The 19,409-nt window shown below is 43.2% G+C and overlaps 1 protein-coding gene across 2 annotated transcripts in view; it reads right to left on the minus strand.

Annotated features, from left to right (window-relative positions):
* MTHFD1L (methylenetetrahydrofolate dehydrogenase (NADP+ dependent) 1 like) overlaps positions 1-19,409 on the minus strand; it is a 160,828-nt gene that overhangs the window by 54,204 nt on the left and 87,215 nt on the right. For both annotated transcript variants that reach the window (XM_070417468.1, XM_070417469.1), the window contains exons 21-24: positions 10,677-10,816; positions 5,393-5,434; positions 4,527-4,627; positions 3,817-3,994 (exon numbers count right to left, since the gene is read on the minus strand). In XM_070417468.1, the coding sequence (XP_070273569.1) occupies positions 3,817-3,994; positions 4,527-4,627; positions 5,393-5,434; positions 10,677-10,816 (461 nt within the window). The remainder of the gene's footprint in view (positions 1-3,816; positions 3,995-4,526; positions 4,628-5,392; positions 5,435-10,676; positions 10,817-19,409) is intronic.

Genomic DNA, 19,409 nt, shown 5'->3' on the forward strand with positions numbered 1-19,409 from the left:
CACTCTATTTAAAATTTAAATATGTTAATTCCTACATGATAAGTTTCCTACGAGCAATTAGGTCACTGCATTTTATTGCAAATTTTTAAAATTATTATGAATCAACAACTGCCTCCAGTACTCTAATCAAAAGTTGCCTACTCTTGAATTAGGAGATACTTTGGTTAAAAATGTGCAGAATTGTTCTCGAGGAGTGGCTGCTTAACTCAATTTTCTGTAAAGTTTAGCACAGACCCCCAAGTCAGCAGTGTAGCTTGTTTCTTGCTTTAACTACGGGCTCCCTGCTGTTGTCCAGCCTCACAGTGTCTATGAGGTCAGGTGTCTCTCTCTCTCTAACTGTTCCTCTTTCCATGGGGGTTTCGAGCCATTTCTACTCCCCACACACAAGCAATCATGCCCTGTGCTCCCACACTATTTCAACTTCCTCCAAGTGATCTCAGGTGTCTTTCTTCTGTAACACAGGCCTGGGGCAGGGGTGGGGCCACCTGAAATCAGACACCATGGATCTTGTACTGAATACATTCCTAGTGTGATGGATCTGGAGGAGGTCCCAAAAGGCACACAACACAAGCCCAGTCTGAACTGAGAAGCAGGGGCAGCAGGGTGATTCATCCAAAAGCATTTTATCGCCTTTCTTCCTGCAGAGCAATCCCACACCTACCAAGCTGCCAAGCACCTAATGATTAGTCATGGGGGGGGGGGGGGGGGGGGGGAGGGGGGGGACAGAAGGGAACAGAAAGGGTTTCAAGAAAACCATTACTTAGTCTACAAAGGTTCCCCAGCACTAAATATGCAAGAAATCAGGGGAAGAAGAGTATGAGCTCGGTTATCGTCTGCACCAACAAATTCAGATTTCTATGCTGTTACAAGACAAGGTTGTAAATGGGCTCACTTACCAGTGACAGGAACACAGCTCTGAGGGAGGCAGTATGAAGTGAACCAGAGCAGTACTAACTCTTTTCACAAACAGTCATGTAACAAGAGGCCGGGAGGCTGATTATCAAATAAACAATTATGCAGCTCAAATCTAATTTCTGTTATAAGAAAAGGGAGCAGCATATGTTGGCAAAGGAGGTAAGAATCCTGGCCTTGAGACCACCTATCAAATGTAGGACTTCAGACCACATTATTATAAATTTTCCCTTTCCACAGGAGAGCAGACATTTTAACAGCATTATCTCCGTGAAGAATGGGAATTCAAGAAAAATAAATTTAGTGGGAAGGAAAAGGGTTCATCTTAGGGTTAGTGCGCATGTCTGAGCCAGCAGAACTCAGGAACAGGCCTCTATTCCCTGACCTTTTCACCTGGGATGGTCTGCTTGAAAAGAGACACACTTATGAAATCATTCATTTAAAAACCAAAACTGCCGTTGCCGCTCAGAGCGGGGTGGGTGCTTCAGACGGGACGGTGATGGTCTGCAAGTGACTTTCCTACAGTTTGTGTAAAGGGCTGAGGGCTGTGCCCGGCAAGGTTTACCTGGGCAGCAGGGTGCAGGGAGGACTACAGATCACCAGGGCTAGCCGCCATCTGACTGGCTACATGCCTGACGTGCCCACTGCAGGGCTGACTCTGTCTGTGCTTATCATCTCCAGGGTCAGAGAACCCACAGCTTCTAATTAGAATAATTTTCTTCATGTAAAACCCAAGTCTCCTCCCCCTATTTACCCTATACCACCTCTGCAACGCAGAACATCTTAGTCTCATTCATACAAGGGCTTTGCAACATGACAAACCTCTTCTGGGCTAACCATCCCAGTACATTCCTGAAATCCTTCTTTCCACAAACATCTCCTGAGCCTGTACTGTCTCCCTCACTTGGCACGGACTCTGGGCCCATCTGTCATGCTCCTCTCCAGGCGGGTCACTCAGTTACTGCCCCTTTTGGCAGTATCTCCCCACCCCCAGCTGTGAACACAGGACTGAATCCTGAAGAACAGAGCAGGACAATGGCCTCCATCATTCTGAATACTCTCCCAGCTCCGCCTCTTTCTGCCTGTGGGACACTGGGCAGGTTCCTTGACCTGTCTGTGCTTTAGTTTCTTTATCTGTAAAATGAGGGGTGGTGGTTGGGGGGCATGTCAACAATTCCTCCCCAACAGGAACATCGGGTGCAACAAAGTTAATGTACAAAGTACTCATTATGCCTGGCACGCAAGCTTTCCTCAGAGGGAGCCTTCGCCTCAGGTCAACATCACGCTCATGGTGATACAGCGCTAGACTTCCAGGCAATGCTACTATTCACCTTTTTTTATTCAGCTTTTGGCCCCTGCCATCTGAACAGGAAGGAGGGGTGATGCTATTGCTGTGACATCTGAGACACAGACAGACAGAATCTGTGAGGGATGGAGAAGCAGTCAGCTGCAGGCTATCCATCCTGGCAATCATGGGCTACCTCTGAGGACAAAGCTAGGAGCCAGGGCTGGAGCCATAGAAGGCAGAATGGAGATGTTTAGGTGGGTGCCGGGGTAAACTGAGGAAAAGTGAGGTCCTGGAAGTCAGATTTTCTTAGTGAAAGCTCATTATCCAGGTATGTTTAAAAATATACCAGATGATCCAGCAACTCCACTTTTAGGTATATATCCAAAAGAATTCCAAGCAGAGTCTCGAAGAAGGATTTTTACACACATGTGCATAGCAGTATAATTTACAATAGCCAAGTAGTAGAAGCAACCTGGGTAGCCCACAGATGAATGGATAAACAAAATGTGGTATATGCATACAATAGATGACCCTTCAGTTTTAAAAAGGAATTAAATTCTGACATATGCAATAACATGGATGCATCTTGACATTATGTTAAGTTACTGCTATAGACTGAACATTTTATGTCCCCTGAAGGTGTTGAAGTTTAATCCCTAAAGTGATGGTATCGGGAGGTGGGGGCTTTGGGGGAGGGTGATTAGGTCATGAGGGTGGAGCCCTCATGAATGGAATTAGTGCTCTTATAAAAGAGACCCTATAGAGTTCCCTCACCCCTTCTACACTGTGAGGATGCAGTGAGAAGACCCTCACCTGACACTGAATCTGTCTCAATCTTGGACTCCCCAGCCTCCAAAACTGGGAAATTCATTTCTGTTGTTTATAAGCTACCTAGTCTATGGTATTCAGCCCAAAGGAACTGAAAACTGAATAAGCCAGTCACAAAAAGACAAATACAGTACCGCATAGTCTCACTTACATGAGCTACTTAGAGTTTGACTAGTCAAACTCATAGAGACAGAAAGTAAAATGGTGGTTGCCAGGGGCAGAGGGGAGGGAAGGAATGGGGAGCTATTGTTTAAGGTAAATATACTTAATACCACTGAACTGTACACCTAAAAATGATAAAGATGGCACATTTTATGTTATGTGTATTTTACCATCATTTAAAATTTTTAAAAAATATATACTTAACATAGCTCAAGAAAACTAAAACGAGGAAGAAGAGCTATAGTAGAAATGAACAAAGGAAATCCGACCCACGATTAGACAAGCCTTATGGAGACGCTCAGAAGTCTTGTATGGAGACGCTCCAAAGTCTTGTTCCTGTGCAAATCCTGAGAGTGTTAGCTGTGGGACCCAATTCTCCAAAGCTCCTCCTCACTGAGGCCTACTATTTGGAAGCAGAGAACCGTCAAGGGCACAGGCTTTGGGGCAGGGAGCTCGGGCCTGCCCTTGGCAATGTGGCCCTGTCAGATGGCTTACCCTCTTTCACCTTCTCTTCCTTCTCTGCTTGTGGGCTGTTGTGAGGACCAAATGGGACAAGCCATGCGAAGCTTTCAGCACCAGTTCAAGAATAAGAAACATTAGCCATCGTGACTGTTGTGGGATCTTACCTGAACATCATACAGGAACTGGAAACGACTTCTTTTACTTGCAGCTTCTCTCACAGCCCAGGCCAGGTCCACCGACCCTTTTCCACCCATCGACCAGTGGTAGCAGGGGACCGCATCAAAGGCGCCGGCCCGCTTCGCGAGCTCACACACCAAGTCAATCTCAGCCCGGGTGTCAGTCCTAGTGATGAAAATGTTTGTGGTTTTGCATCTGCATTCATTTAGCGATGTTTTTAAAGAAAGACTAACCATTTATACAGAACTTTGTTCCCTAACACTGAATATATTTTAAACATCAAAAGTGGTTACATCATGTTTAAATAAATCAGACTTAAAGAAAGACATGGGGGAAAAAAATCCCTTGCAACATGATTCAAATATTTCAAGTTGTTAAGGGTTTTATTGAGAAAATTCCATAACCCATCCCTTTGATCATCCACAGTTTTTCAAACAGAAATGCTGGGTGGAATGAAAAAAATAAAAAAAGGCCAAAGAAATGTAAGTCACTATATAGATTTCATTTCCCTAGTAACATCTGAGAACACTTCTGCTGTAATGAAGCCAATCAAACCAAACCAAACAAACAGAAAGAGGAGAGTACTCCTGGATTCTTTCAGATGAAGCGGAGAAAGACCAACATCCTAAGACACAAATCTAGTTCACAGGGTGGCCCAAGCGCTACGACCACATTGAAAGGAGGACGCCTGACTTACTTGAACACATTCAGAGCCACGACAACGGGAACCCCGAAGAGCTGAGCGATCTGAATTTGCTTCTGGAGGTTACAGCAGCCATCTGCCACCAGCTGGATGTTCTGCAAGAAAACCAGACCCCCATGCATCGCATCCCACCACACCTGCCACACTCAGCTGGGAGGGCCGCCGTGGCAGGGCTTGCTGCCATATTTGCTCACTCTGTGGACCTAGAAGCTATGCAGGAGCTATACACAGGTCCCATTTCCCCCCAGGAGAGATGAATGAAGAAGGAGGAGGTGGCTCCTTTTCAAAACCATTTCTAAAATTATTCGGAGTCCAATGACATATTTGAGTCTTGAGTCAGGCAGCTATTTCTGCAGCTGACCAGTGGCCAGGACAGAAGCAACGTGCCCACGCCCCTGCAGGTTGGTGGACAAGAAGAAGGCTCCAGGAGGGTGAGGAGAGCTGTCTAGTAGCCTCTGCTCGAACCCCTGGCGCCACCTGTAGGAGAGGAGAGGTACTGTTGACAGTAAACCAAAGTCTACAGAGTCAAGTAACTCAGGCAAGTCATAACGCCAGGAGTCAGTTTTTCCCACACCTAAATACATGGATATAAGTTGTGTATTTGTTTCTGTGCTGGAGACCGTGAGCTGGGGGTAAGGAGCAGTAGGTAAAGCCCATATCTATTATTTCTTAAGATTGAAGAGTTAACTGAATGGATTGTATCCCTACCCCCAACCCTTTCCTCTAGGATTATTAGAAAAGCACTTTTCTAAGTCGCCGTGGGTGGAGGACTCATCCACTAATTGCATTGAACTGCAAGCCAGTGGTTAACTGGGTGTGACTGATTCTCCACTGTGGCCTTTTAAAGCAGTCACTCTTACCTCCTCTGTGTATTCTTTCTTAAGAGGGACGCCAGCCGTTACCTGAGATGAGACAAAATGAAGAATAATTTCATTAAAAGGCTTACTCTAGCCCTCGCTGCTGTGGCTCAGTTGGTTGGGCATTGTCCAGTGTACCGAGAGGTCACTGGTTTGATTCCCCGTCAGGGCACATGCCGGGGGTTGCAGGCTTGATCCACAGTAGTGGGGATGCAGGAGGCCGCCAATTGATGCTTCTCTCTCAAATAATTAAAAACATTAAAAAATAATGCTTCCTCGAATTCATCAAGAGCCGAAAGAAACACAAATCAGACACTTTTAGGGAAGGTGTCTTTAAAAGTACATTTTGTCGTTTTAAACCAGTAACTGGCAATCCTGGCTGAACATAAATTCTCGTGGGAAGTTTTTAAAAAAACAATGGTTCCTGGGCCCCACCCAGACAAATTAAAGCAGGATTTCTGGGGCTGGGACCCAGGATCAGTAATATTTAAAAATTCCCCCAGGCGATTCCAATTTGAGCCAATATTGAGAACTTTCATAATGTTGCCCATTATCCTAGCATAAAATGGAATTGATAATGTGATCGATACCTGAATTATACAAAGCACACAATTTTTTTAAGTCATTTTAAAGCAATGCCATTACGATTTATTTAGTTATTTATTTATTTTGGCCTAGGTTGGCAGGACAGCTTAAAGACGAAGAAAGGTGAGAGAATGCAGGTGTCTTGCCGAAGGTTATAGAGCAAACGAGAGCAGAACAGGGGCATGAATATAATAGGGTTCTGAAACCCAATTTTGTACTTTTCCACAATCCCACATGGTTTTTATCAATGGCCTGCTACCGGTTTCAGTGAAACCCTAGAAAACATTTTGATTTACTGAGGGCATGGTGACTTACTCTCAGTGGAAGAGGTCTTGAGAATATTGAAATCCTTGGGAAAGAAGTTACCTCTGTAATAGATCAGATTGTTTTTTGGATCGTGTGTGAAAACGAAGTATTTTCAGATGGGTTTTCCCAGCACTGAGTGAATGCTAGATTGAAAAAAGGACGGAAAGTACTGCTGAGCTTGCACACATGCACAGTTCTGCAGAATCCAACACTGAGCAAAAGCAGGAAGAATGGGCTGTACACAAGTACAGCAAGAGGGTCAACTAAACCAAAAGTTGGTTCTAGAAAGACTAGCAAAGTCACCCTGGCCAGGTTGCTCAGTTGTTAAGCACTGTCCCATACACCAAAAAGGTTTCAGGTTCAATTCCTGGTCAGGTCACATACCTACGATGCAGTTTTGATCCCTGGTCAGGGCACATATGGGAGGCAACCGATCTATGTTTCTCTCACATGGATGTTTCTCTCTCTCTCTCCCTCTTCTTCTCTCTAAACATATCCTCCAAAGGTTCATGTAATATTTGAAAGTTCAATAATATAATTTGCAGCACTGATAGATTAAAAGAGAAAAACATATCATCTCAATAGATGAAGAAAATTGTTCAACACCTAGTTAGTATGAAAACTTGGCAAACTGCGGATTAAAGGCAATTTCTTCAACCTGATAAAGAACATATACTAAACATCTACAGAAAATATCATAGTGATGAACTATTAAAAGCATTTTCTTTCAGATCAAGAATAAGAAAAGAATGCCCAGTATTACCACTCTTATTTAATACTGCACTGTATCTAGGAAGACCTGGTGAGTGACAAGAAAGAAAGTATAAAGATTGAAAAGGAAGAAACTCATTATTTTCAGATACGAATGCCCATATAGAACTCTCCGAAGTATCTACAGCTAAAGTAGTACAATTAATAAGATACTTTTTTAAGTCATAAGGGTGTAATGTACAGCATGGTGACTATGACTAATACTGTGTTGCAAACTTGAAAGTTGCTGAGAGAGTAATTCTTAAAAACCCTCATCATAAGAAAAAATTTTTTGCAGCTATATATGGTGACAAATGTTAACTAGACTCACTGTGGTGATCACTTTGCAATGTGCACAAATATTAAATCATTATGTTGCACACCTGAAACTAGTATAATGTTATGTCACTTCTACATCGAAAAAAAGGAAATCAGAGAGGTCACTGTATATAAATTATAGCAATATGTAAGAATCCAGAAGTAACCTGTTATATTACTTAAAAATATAAAGTGCACAAGAACACATCTGTAAAAGGATGTAGAAAACCTTGTGAAATACACTATAAATCTTTATTAAAAAACATTTAAAAAGACCTAAATCAATGAAGAGATGTCCCATGTTCTTAGATGGAAAGCTGTCAAATCTCCCAAATTGATCTACTGATTTAATGCCATTTCAATAAAAATCATAACAAATTCTTCAAGGAACTTCCTGAACGAATCCTACAATACATATGGGAGGGAAAGGGTCAGTCATAGGCCAGGCATGCGTGGAGGAAGAGAAGGAACCGGAAGCTTGGCCGACAGACTACCAGTGCAGCCCAGACACAATTACATGTAACGAGACCAGTGCAAGTGAAGGCAGGTCCCAGAAAAAGGCCTACACCTGCATGTAGAACTGATTGATGAGGAAGGAGGCTTAAAGATCAGAAAGGAGGAACTATTTCAGTAAAAAGGACCAGGCCAACTGGTTATTAATACAGAAAACATAAAATTAGATCTAGGCATTGCACCATACACCAAAAATCAGCAATATTGGGTGTGATGGTTAATTTAATGTGGCAACTTGGAGCACAGGCTGCCCAGATATTTGGTCAGACATGATTTTGGGTATTTCTGTGAGGGCGTTTTTTGAATAAGCATAACATTTACATTAGTGGACTCTGAGGAAAGCAGATTGCCCCCCACAATGTGGGTGGGCCACATCCCATCAGTTGAAATGTCTGATTAGAACACGGAGACTGGGCAAGAGGGAATTCTCCAGCAGAATTCCTCAGCCTGGGACTAGGACTGAGCTACTGGCTCTCCTGCGTCTCCAGCCTATTGGCCCACTCTGCAGATTTTGAGCTTGTCAACCTCCATAATGGCATAAGCCAACTCCTTATAATACCTCTCTTTTTATATAAATACATACCCTATTGGTTCTTAATACAATGGGTTTAGAGAGTGAATTGTCAAATGAAACTGGAAGAGAATGTTAGTTCTGATGTTGCACCAAGAACACTCAGCACTTAGGAAGACAGGATATGAATTCAAAATGATTGCGGCTAAAATGGGCAAGTTCAAGGGTCACAGGATTTTCCACTGCACAAACTATGGAAAACAACCAAGCTGAATAAACATAAGAGATAGCCATGATTATTTGTGTAATGATATCTAAAGGAAGTAGAAATTATAGTGGATAAAAAAAAAATGACCATGGAGCTGATTCAAGTAAGAAGGAGTGACACTGAGATGAATAATAGGAACTATAGGATTAAGAAGATGAAAGTTCATTTATTATCCAATTACTGAAAACATTTCCTGGATGCAGACTATGCCAGGCACTAGGGATACTCAAATTAAGAAGACATAGTCCTTTATCTCGAGGAATTAAAAGTTGAGTAGGGAGACATACATATAGACATTCATAAGCCAGGGACACAGAAGGCGCCCCTGAAGCTCCAGAGAGTGATGCGAAGCTTCGCCGGCTTCCTGATCCTTCCCTTTTATTACCCTCCACCGTTATCGGCAACTTGAGCTCTGTCATAATCATCACTGGCATGAAACCATGACTGTAAGTGAAGGGGAAGAGTAAGGCGAGCAGAAAATGCAACCATTGTAAAACAATGAGCACGTGCATTAAGACGAACTGAAATAGGATTATAAATCATGTAGAGAATGTTTATAGGACAGAGACTAGAGTGTGGAAAAGCTCTGGGCTAGGAGCAAAGAGACCTTGATTTTTACGTCTGATTAGTCCCCTAAATAGATGTGACACTAAGCAGGCCACTGAGTCCTCTGTGCCTCAGCAATTTCACCTTTACAATGACTGAACCAGGCAAGACAGCCTCCAAGCCCTTTCCAGTATTACAGCCCTTTTGATTCTATAATTTTCAGGGTGCAAAACAGGGAGGGGGAATTTCAAATGCATCTTATATTGGCAAAAACAGTTCACTTGATGTTGAAAATGGAAGTTGGTATATAGATTTAAAGTCTAAAGACAAGGAGTGATGGTAGCTACAAGCGATGTTTTGAGCAAAATCAGAATTCTTTAGGATTTACGACCTTATAATACGTGTTATGTCAACCTTCCATTTGAAATAATGATGATGCTTTAGGCTACAATGAAATGCTTAGAGTGGGGTTGGGGTTCGGAAAATGTTTATCCTTTGTTAGCATACAGCTCTGCACGGTGGATGTTTGGATCCAAGCCCCAGGCTTCCGATTTGGCTCTCTGCTGGCCCCTGACACTGCCAACATTCCCTAAACCGTTCAAACCTCCACTTTCTCATCTGAAAACTGGTATAAAATAATGTTGGCCTCTCCTAGGACAAAAACAGCGAGGACGACTAAACAGTGTACAGCATTAGTCTTGCTATGTAATAATCACTTGTGTACACAGTATACCTAAGAAATCAGAGTTGGCAGTGTGTCTAACAGATCAACACTATAAATGATAAAGCTACTCCAAGTTATTTTATTTCAAAAATGATTAATCAGTATAAGATTTCATATTCTCCCTTTGAAAATACCTAAAAAAGAAAAAAGAAAAATACTTATACCTTGTCTGTGGAAATGGGGGGGGAGGGGGGAATCCTTTCACATGTGTGTAAATTCTGTATATAATAAGATAGATTAATATCAAAAGTCTTTAAAAATGTGAAAACAGAATTCATGTTTTCCAAGCAAAGCTCTCTTAGAAATGAGAGAGTTACAAAGTGAACTGATAATAAACAGAAACAGAAGGAACAGAGTTCTAGATTAAATCAGTGAACAAAAAAAACCCACAAAAAACTGTCTGTACAAACATGGACCAGACTCACCCACAGGAGCCACCAGTCCATCTGTATGGGCTCCGTTCGGGAGCCAGAGCCTCCCATCACCGTGGGGTTACAAAATGCCGACATGAGCTTCAGATATGAATCTTAGGACTAAAAAGTGGTTACGCTCTGCTCCTTTCCGAAACACTGCTTAGCAATTACTTTGCAGGTGCTACTGCTTCCTAGAACTTACTAAACTCTCAGTGCCCTATCATGGTGAGTTGTGAAAAAGGAGACATTCTAGAAATCTGGAGTTATTAGCAGGTGAGAGTTTTTCAAGGGCTAAACTCTGCTTTATCTTCATGTTACAACAGGTCTCCCTGGGCAGGGAGGACGCGACTTACACTGGGCCCGCCTCCGTGCATCTTCAGAGCGCGCACTGTTGCCACCAGCACCACGACGTTGGGCACCAGACCAGACGCTCGACACTTGATGTTGAAGAACTTCTCCATGCCAATGTCAGCACCAAAGCCGGCTTCAGTTACTGTGGAGAATCAAGTTGGAAACTTGCTATTATCGTCTGGAAACAACAGGACAGGGTTTGGCAGCCACTGGTGTGGCTACAATTCAAAGGAAAGCCCAAATTCCCACCGCCTCCTGGTTACTGCCCAGCACTGCATCGTGTTCATATGCAAAGGTAGACTGCTGCTCCCACATTTCAGAAAATGTCCTACTTCCTCACATTCCCTACAAGTTGGCGCTCTCTGCTTCACACCACCGGGCCTTAACACTTCTTTGCCAAGGCCTAGATTTTTCTTCCCAGGGTAGTAACTCTGAGCAGAGCTTTCCTTAACACAGATGGGATTTTCAACTTTTTAATCAGGTTCCAAATTGTATCAAAGTCCACCGCTAGCGTAATTACCATAGCAGATCCTTTCTCACTCTTTATATCATACATAGAATCAATCATATTTCAGTGCCACCCGGCATTTCTGTTGATTGAAAAAATTCAAGTTAGTTGAGTGGCTTAAGGAGGCTGAGTATCAAGCTTGATACAGCATAGAATATTTAAATTTTTTAAATTGATATCAGAGAGGAAGGGAGAGGGAGATAGAAACACCAATGATGAGAGAGAATCACTGACTGACTGCCTCTGCACGCCCCCTACTGGGGATTGAGGCCGAAACCCAGGCATGTGCCCTGACCAGGAATCAAACCGTGACCTCCTGGTTCATAGGTCGATGCTCAACCAGGAGGAGCACCATCACTGGAGACATTTACGAAGAGTATGAGCTGGGTGTGGAAGGGGGACTTCAAAGCTCTGTCCCCAGAGTCTCTGCATGGCCCCGCAAACACTTGCTTTTCCACCCCCATGTGAATTCTTCCTCTTTGAAGCCCCCAACTTCTACTTCTTCTCTTTAATTCAGAATGGCCTATGAGCGCCAGGTACCTGATTGCCCGTGAGCCCCATAGTTTTATGGCGCTCCCATACATATGAAATTAAACATGATTTTCTCCTGTTAAACTGTCTCATGTCAATTCTTAAACCAGCCAGAAGAACTTAGAAGGCTAAAGGAGACATTTTTCCTTCCCAACAACACTCATCGTTAGCCACCCCTTCCCCTGCTCCCAAATTGCTAGAACGGTTGCTGTGGCAAGCATGGAGGTAGCAGAGAGCATGTCTACTATGGCCTCCCAAGACGACACTATTGTCACTGGGTCAGCAGCCATGTCCTCCTACACAAAGGGAAGCTCTAGGCCCAGCAGCACAGGGGCTTTGTGAGAAATGCAGACTCTCAGGCCCCCTGCAGACCCACCGAATCAGAATCAGATCCCCGGGTGAGATGAATGCCCACTGAAATCTGAGAAGCACCGTCCTCCAGGAAAGCAATATTATGAATGTAACAGAAACTAAAGTTTGTGAAAAATACTCTATATAATGACAGTACCACCAAGGCCATCATTTTTAGCAGAGACATGAACCGGTGGTAAAAAAAAACTTTACCAAGATAAATACATCAACCAGATGATATAATTCTTAATGGTTTCCTTTTAGGATTTCATATGCCCACATAATTTTTATACAGTAGGTATAATTTCATAATTCTGCTCCTTCACTTTAAAATTATCAGTTTTCCAGACTGACAAATTTCAGAGGAAAGGCAGGGCTAGGGATGGCTGGGAGGGGAGTGATTAACTGAGGAACGAAGAACGTATATGCATAGCCCTTGGACACAGACAATAGAGTGATGAAGGCCTGGGAGGCGGGGGTATGAGATGGAGGGGGTCAATGGGGGGGGGACCCCCACAAATAAACAAAGGGAACATCTATAATACTTTCTACAATAAAGATAAATTAAAAAAAATAAAGTTATCAGAGTTTTCTTGCTGTATTACATACTTTCAAAATTTATGACTGCAAGTGGCAGCTTATAATTTTGTTACGTTGGATGTACCAAGATTTACAAATTGTTCCCTTGTTATTGGATGTTTGGGTTGTTTCCAACATAAATAATGCTGCAAAATATCTGTGCGTATGAGCTTTAACCTCTTTCAAATTACATTCTTGGAATCAATTCCCAGGGGTGAGAGTACAGGGCCAGAGCACGTAAAAAAATTTTATGGCTCTTGATATGCTTTTGACAAACTGAAAAATATTCCCTTAAAAATATTCAATTTGGAGTGAATAGAGCTACAAGTCACTTTTTCCTTTAGTACGTTTTCTTTGAACAAGCAATGTAGTAGAACAATTTAAAGAAGGAGGAGGAGATATTTTTATACGGTATTTGGGGCAATTCTAGCGATTTCATTAGTGGTGGTCAAAACCGGAAAGCTGACAGTAGCGATCCCCACACCAGGGTGCCTCTGGGGAAACCAGCATGGTGGTGGGACAGTGGACCCACAAGAGGAATACTCAGTTCACTCTGTCAAAAGGTCAGTACGGAGTGGGCTCCCATTAGAGGAAAAGACAGGCGGCAAGGCCATCAGTACTGGAGTACTGTCGATTGTCCTGCTGGTCAGTATCAAAGACGGACCACAGACCGACAGACAGACAGACAGGCAGGATCCAGAATCCCTTCTAGCTGCAGCATTTTAATTAGACGTAGGTTGGAGGGCAGGGACCATAACTTATTAGTCTTTGTATCTCCAGGCCCCAACACTGCACCTGGCACGCACAAATAGATGAATTAACAAAGATATGAAGAAACACTGGAGTGGGACTCGGAGCCAATAATGATCTAAAGCAGTGGTTCTCAACCTTCTGGCCCTTTAAATACAGTTCCTCATGTTGTGGTGACCCCCCAACCATAAAGTTATTTTCGTTGCTACTTCCTAACTGTAATGTTGCTACCGTTATGAATCGTAATGTAAATATCTGATATGCAGGATGGTCTTAGGCGACCCCTGTGAAAGGGTCGTTCGACCGCCAAAGGGGTCGCGACCCACAGGTTGAGAACCGCTGATCTAAAGTAAAGGCTATCACTCAATGGAGATAAACATTTGTTAATCCTCACCTGAGGATATGTTTCCATTGATTTCTAGGGAAAGTAGAAGAGAGAGGAAAAGACAGAGAGAAACATCAATGTGAGAGATCGATGAGCCGGGGAGGAGCCTGTAACTAAAGTATGGGGCCTTGACCAGAATCGAACCTGGGACCCTTTGGTCCTCAGGCAGACACTCTATCCACTGAGCCAAACCGGCTATGGCAAGATAGGTAGATAGACATTTAACACAGAAGTAAAAGTGTTCTGATACTTCCCTAGCAGACGTCTCTTTTTCCTCATAAAATACAAAAGTTTTAATAAGAGGTATAAATGTCATATTTGGTAAAGAATGGCCATTTGAAATGTCTAGCTAGCTAGCTAGTTTAAGTTCATATTTTAAGAGACAAATTGGCGGGGGGGGGGAGGGTAACAAAGAGAACTTCAGCCCGGCCGCATATGCCCAGGTTGGTCCCCACTTGGGGGAAGGTGGGGAGCGCTTGCAGGAGGCAGCCAATCAGTGATTCTCTCTCATCATTGATGTTTCTATCCCACTCCCCTCTTTCCCTTCCTCTTTGAAATCAATACAAATATGTTTTTTAAAAAGAGAGAGAGAGAAACTCAGGGAAGAAAACAGGATGCAGTATTAAAGATCCGGGAACTGTGGCTTCCAAATGCAAAGGAAATGTGGAGGCAAATAATGTGAGAACAGGAGTAAGTGCCAATTCTTACACTTTGAAAACTGCTGTGCAATTCTGTAATCATTACACTGTTTGCTTTCAAATAATCAGGCTGCTGCTAAGGACAACAGAGAGCGTGGAAAGGGTAAGCGGATGTGCCATCGGTAATTACGAAAGTTAGGAACACTTAATAAAGTGTCATCGACAAGTATTAGCTTGGAAGTGGACACTGTGGAGGGCCCTGTATTTGTGTCTTAGAACCTCAGGGGGTCTTGATGTGAGAAGGGGACAAGCCACTCTTTTTTTTTTTTTTTAATATATTTTATTGATTTTTTACAGAGAGGAAGGGAGAGGGATAGAGAGTCAGAAACATCGATGAGAGAGAAACATTGATCAGCTGCCTCCTGCACAACCCCCACTGGGGATATGCCCGCAACCAAGGTACATGCCCTTGACCGGAATCGAACCTGGGACCCTTGAGTCCGCAGGTTGACGCTCTATCCACTGAGCCAAACCGGTCAGGGTGGGACAAGCCACTCGTACTGTCAGGTTCTGTTTCCTAGGCACTTCCTAGGAACTGCCAACACAGAAAACCTGCAAGTTTTCCTAGGGACGGACCTGAAACAAGCATGCATTTCCTTACCATAGTCACCGCTCTCAATACACTTAAAAAGAGATACAGGCTGAAGAATTATTTAATGTTGACTTTAATTATGGACTTGCTCTTGAGTCCTGAAGCAAGTACACTGACTGTGACTTAGCATTCCTGGAAAGCATGCAATGTAGACCTTTAGAAAGGCTTGCGAGAAAACGTTTGCCCATACCTCAACAGTTATTTGTCTTGGCAATCTCTGTTATGCAGGGGGAAGGGGCGGAGGCTACCGCTAGTCAACTTACAACACGAACGAGAACAGGAAACACTGATTTACTGTGTAAGCACAGAAGCTATTAGATAGTAGCATGGCTTGATTCAAACTTCAAAACTCATAATCTGCTCAGAAAGGAATTGTCAGTGGGTCTGGATGGGGAGGGATGACACCGTGGACGAGCACGGTTCGTAACTGCACAGGAAACAGCGCGGGGTTCTGCTGGAGAGCAAAACGCACAACTGGCCAGCCAGGCGGCGGGCTTCCATGCTGATCCCAGGGGCACCCTGAATCCTATCGCACAAACTGAACAGAAACAACAACACACAACAATCACACGCGACTGGGAGGCACATACGATGTCAATGAAACTCCTCGATGAGGCAGAGGGGTGATTTTTACACCGAGTTATTTTGTCAAGTCCCCCACTTGCAGTACACATAGACGCTTTCCATGGCAATTAGGACTCACATACGTTTTCAATGATCTGCTAATTTTTAAAAAAAGCATTGACATCATCACTTCATACAGGCAGGCCCTATAGATTATGGGTTCATAAAATTCTCAGCCATGAGAGAAGTAACTTCCTCTGTGTGCTTATGTGTCGGGCACGTTCGCGCCTTGAGAGAAGCGCCCATCGGGGTGTCCCAGGGCCCACAGCTCTACTCTCTGTGTTACAGCCTCTGTGCACTTGGCGCGCTACTCAAAAGCACTTCTGATGAAACACATGCATCCTAGAATTTAGAGGAAAAACTTCCTTTCTTCTCATTCACCAATTTACTGAACTTCTACTATTTTGCTTGGCATTTAAGCAATCATCTATGTACTCATGTCTTTAGTGAGGAAACAGTACATTTTTAACATGACAAAGATGAGAAAGATTAATTACCTAATGAAAAAGGAACATCCTTCTAACCTTTCCTTTTGCACTTTTTCTTGCTTGAATCCCCCTTGGAGTTTTAAAATTGGTGTTTATTTACCATTATGCTGGTAAATCTGAATTCTGTTTCACATTTACTCCTGAACGTCATCACTGTTTTATTTTAGTGCATTTACCGAACCCATTTCTATGGAATCACAAACCACAAAACTGGCTGGGCCAGGCATGTACGAGGTCTCCCATCTCATTCCCCCTCCAACACCTGGGAGGCACCTTTGTCCTCTGCCACAACGTGTGAAGCTCAGGATTAGACACTTCAGTAAGTCCACAGCTCTGAGGGGACAGAGCTGGATTGCGATCAAGGCCCATCTAAGGGCAGGCTATTGCCAGGCCCCGCCCACTGCCTTCCCAGTATATCAACGCATCGTGTGGCATTTCTCAGCTCAACTGCTTGGTAAGTTTTGCTGCCAATGAAAACCTTCACACCTTGGGCTTCAATATTTTGATATACAAGCAGTAGCTCTAAATTCTTTCCCTGCACTCTGACAGGTGTGGCCACACTTATTTTCTGACTGCTGTGATGACAAAAAGTAGGGGATCTGGAGTCTTCTCCACTATGAGACACCCTTTTTCTTTCTCTTTTTGACTGAAGCCAGAAATGTGTTTTCCCTCTGGGAGCAATGCATTTAGGGATGACGCACCTTGCTCCTTCCTGGGCAGCAGCAGGGTAAAGTGGTGAAGAAGAAAGACCTCTGGGAGATGAGGCACCAAGGAGCAGTGCCCCAGCACCAGCAGAAACAGGGTGAAGGTGGAGAACCCTTGCTCTGCAGCCTGGGCTCCTGAGAACCAATTGGGCCCCTGGCTGCCAGGAGTGACGTCAGCACCTAACAATGGGGTGAGCCAGCCCCGTAGACGGGCTTCCCCACCCCTGCAGCCAGGCGGCCGCCTTCCCATCGCTGGCTGGGAGTGACATGCCAGCTCCCTGGCTGGCTGTCTCTTCCAAGCTGCACGGTCCTGTTATCATTGTGAGCACACAGTTGGGGGAGAAGGGAGCAAATACTTTCGATCTGAAATTCTCACTTTTGCTTTTGCACTGGGGACAATGCTCTTTGGACTCTGCAAGTTAAACTGATGCACCAAGATAATTTTTCCGGGAGTTTCTGGCCACTTGATGTACCTGAATATTGTCACCATAATTGCATATTGAATTTCCAGCTTGCTAGGTCACCGAGGGGCCCTCTACTCCACGTGTACTCAGAAGATTAGAACTTTCAGGTTTCATAGCCCTGCTGTAGCAGTAATAATTTTTCTTCCCAGGATACACACAGCACACATACATAGCAAATATAAAACACATTGCGTTTCCCATTACTTTTGGACACGAACTTGAATTTACAGACTGTGAGAGATCTCACAGAAGAGCTGGTCCTCACAATCAGCTCGGCTTCAAATGGGTGGAGATAAGAAATACATCTGCTCAGGGCAGATCTGGCTAACTTAATCCTCAAAAGGATTTCTTGTAAATAGAGGGAGGAATAAGACCAGTTTTCATTCGGTCAGTGCTTTAATTTCTCACGACAAATCAGAAATAAAAAGAAAACTTTTATCCGGGAAGAAGCAAGGTCTATGCGGGATTGGACTGCATGCGGAGCACTGTGGGCTCTAACGGAACAATGCTGAAGGAAATGGAAACTAGATTCTTCATACTGCCCCTTGTCGGCCCTGTGTAAACACGTCTATCCAGCAGCAGCTGTCTGCAGATAAGCTCAGGGAAAGTGGACTTCAAAGTCACAGAAGCACAGGAATTCTGAACTTGAGCTCAAGGAGGGCCAGCCTTTGAGGAGTTTAATTATTTTTTTCCACTTACTAGCAGGAGACTAAGTAAACCAGGATGAATCATTAAAATAATTACAAGGGAAACTAAGCCTTATAACTCCAGCTGGAAAAAAACACACAGTAAAATTGATTTAGAACATTAATTTTGAGGCTCCAATTCATCGTTAAGTCTATAAAATTAAAAAAAAAATTAAATCCCCTTTGCTGTTTTGGATTTGTCTACTTAATCTATGATCTCTGATTTTAGTAAATGTCTTAGGGTCAAATTTATTAAATGTCTTAGAGTACACAGATCAAGTGGGCACACATTGGAAGACATAAAGAAAGAAGAAACCAGTAAAAAACAACCCCAATATTAACAGTAGCATGTGTCCTTCCTCGTCCTTATTTTTTGGTGGATGGCAATGTTTGTAGCTACTACGGGAAGTTTGGTAGTCATAGAGGACACATGAGAAAGTTTTTGGGGATTTGTTTGCGCAAAGAGAAAGAAAAGATAAGTAGAGTATAAAAAGGACACGGCTCCACTGGAACCATATGTTCTTGGCAGTAATAAAGCCCTTGAAAATGCCAGCAATGTCATATAGATGTGTTTTGGTGTCAGGACCCAGAATTTTCTTCCTCCACAGAGTTAATTAGTTACAGACACTGGTTCACATTATTTGGAACCATCATTAATCATCTTGTTTTGTAAAATAATTTTGGCCAAGGCGAAATTTAATTTTGGAAAAAAATGTTTACATGAAAATTGAATTATACATGTTATTTTTACCTCCCTTAAGAAATCCAACCGAATTAAATTCCCGAATCCATGATCCAAATAGTTCCCATCTTCTTGTAGGGCTCACGAGCATCTGTCCAATGGGATTGCCATGGCCCGGGCTTTAACCCTTCCGTTTTGAGGAAACACATGGTCGTCCCATCGTTCTGGCTCGAGGCCTGGAATGTTGGATGACTGCACGGGGCAGAGCTGTTCTCGTGTAGCCCCTGAGAACTGGACACTCAAAGACACCGTGAAACAAACAAATTCTGAAAAGCTCTGCTACGAACACGCCTTAACTTGAAACAAGATGAAATAGAACGTGTTTTTTTTTTTTTTTTTATTGAATAGTTTATGAAAATAAAACCAGGCAGGAAGAAAGTGTAAGCGTCATATGCAAATATATTATCTGAAAGGTTCCCAGGAAAAGAAAAACATCAAAGAGTCTATAATAGCTGTTTCTGCAAGTGTAAAAAACTTAGCAAGTGAAAGTCTGGTTATGAGTCTGAAAACAAATGAAAAATACCAACATTCCTAGTTGGCAACTTCGATTATAGAAGAAATTAGGACAGACTAAAGGAAAACTTTTAAACACGAAAGTAGGCAGATTCTACGATATATTGACTAAATACAGCA

This window comes from Myotis yumanensis, unplaced genomic scaffold (genome assembly GCF_028538775.1).
Source record: "Myotis yumanensis isolate MYYU_CA2020_CCGP unplaced genomic scaffold, mMyoYum1.0.hap1 SCAF_6, whole genome shotgun sequence".
Classification (NCBI taxonomy): domain Eukaryota; kingdom Metazoa; phylum Chordata; class Mammalia; order Chiroptera; family Vespertilionidae; genus Myotis; species Myotis yumanensis.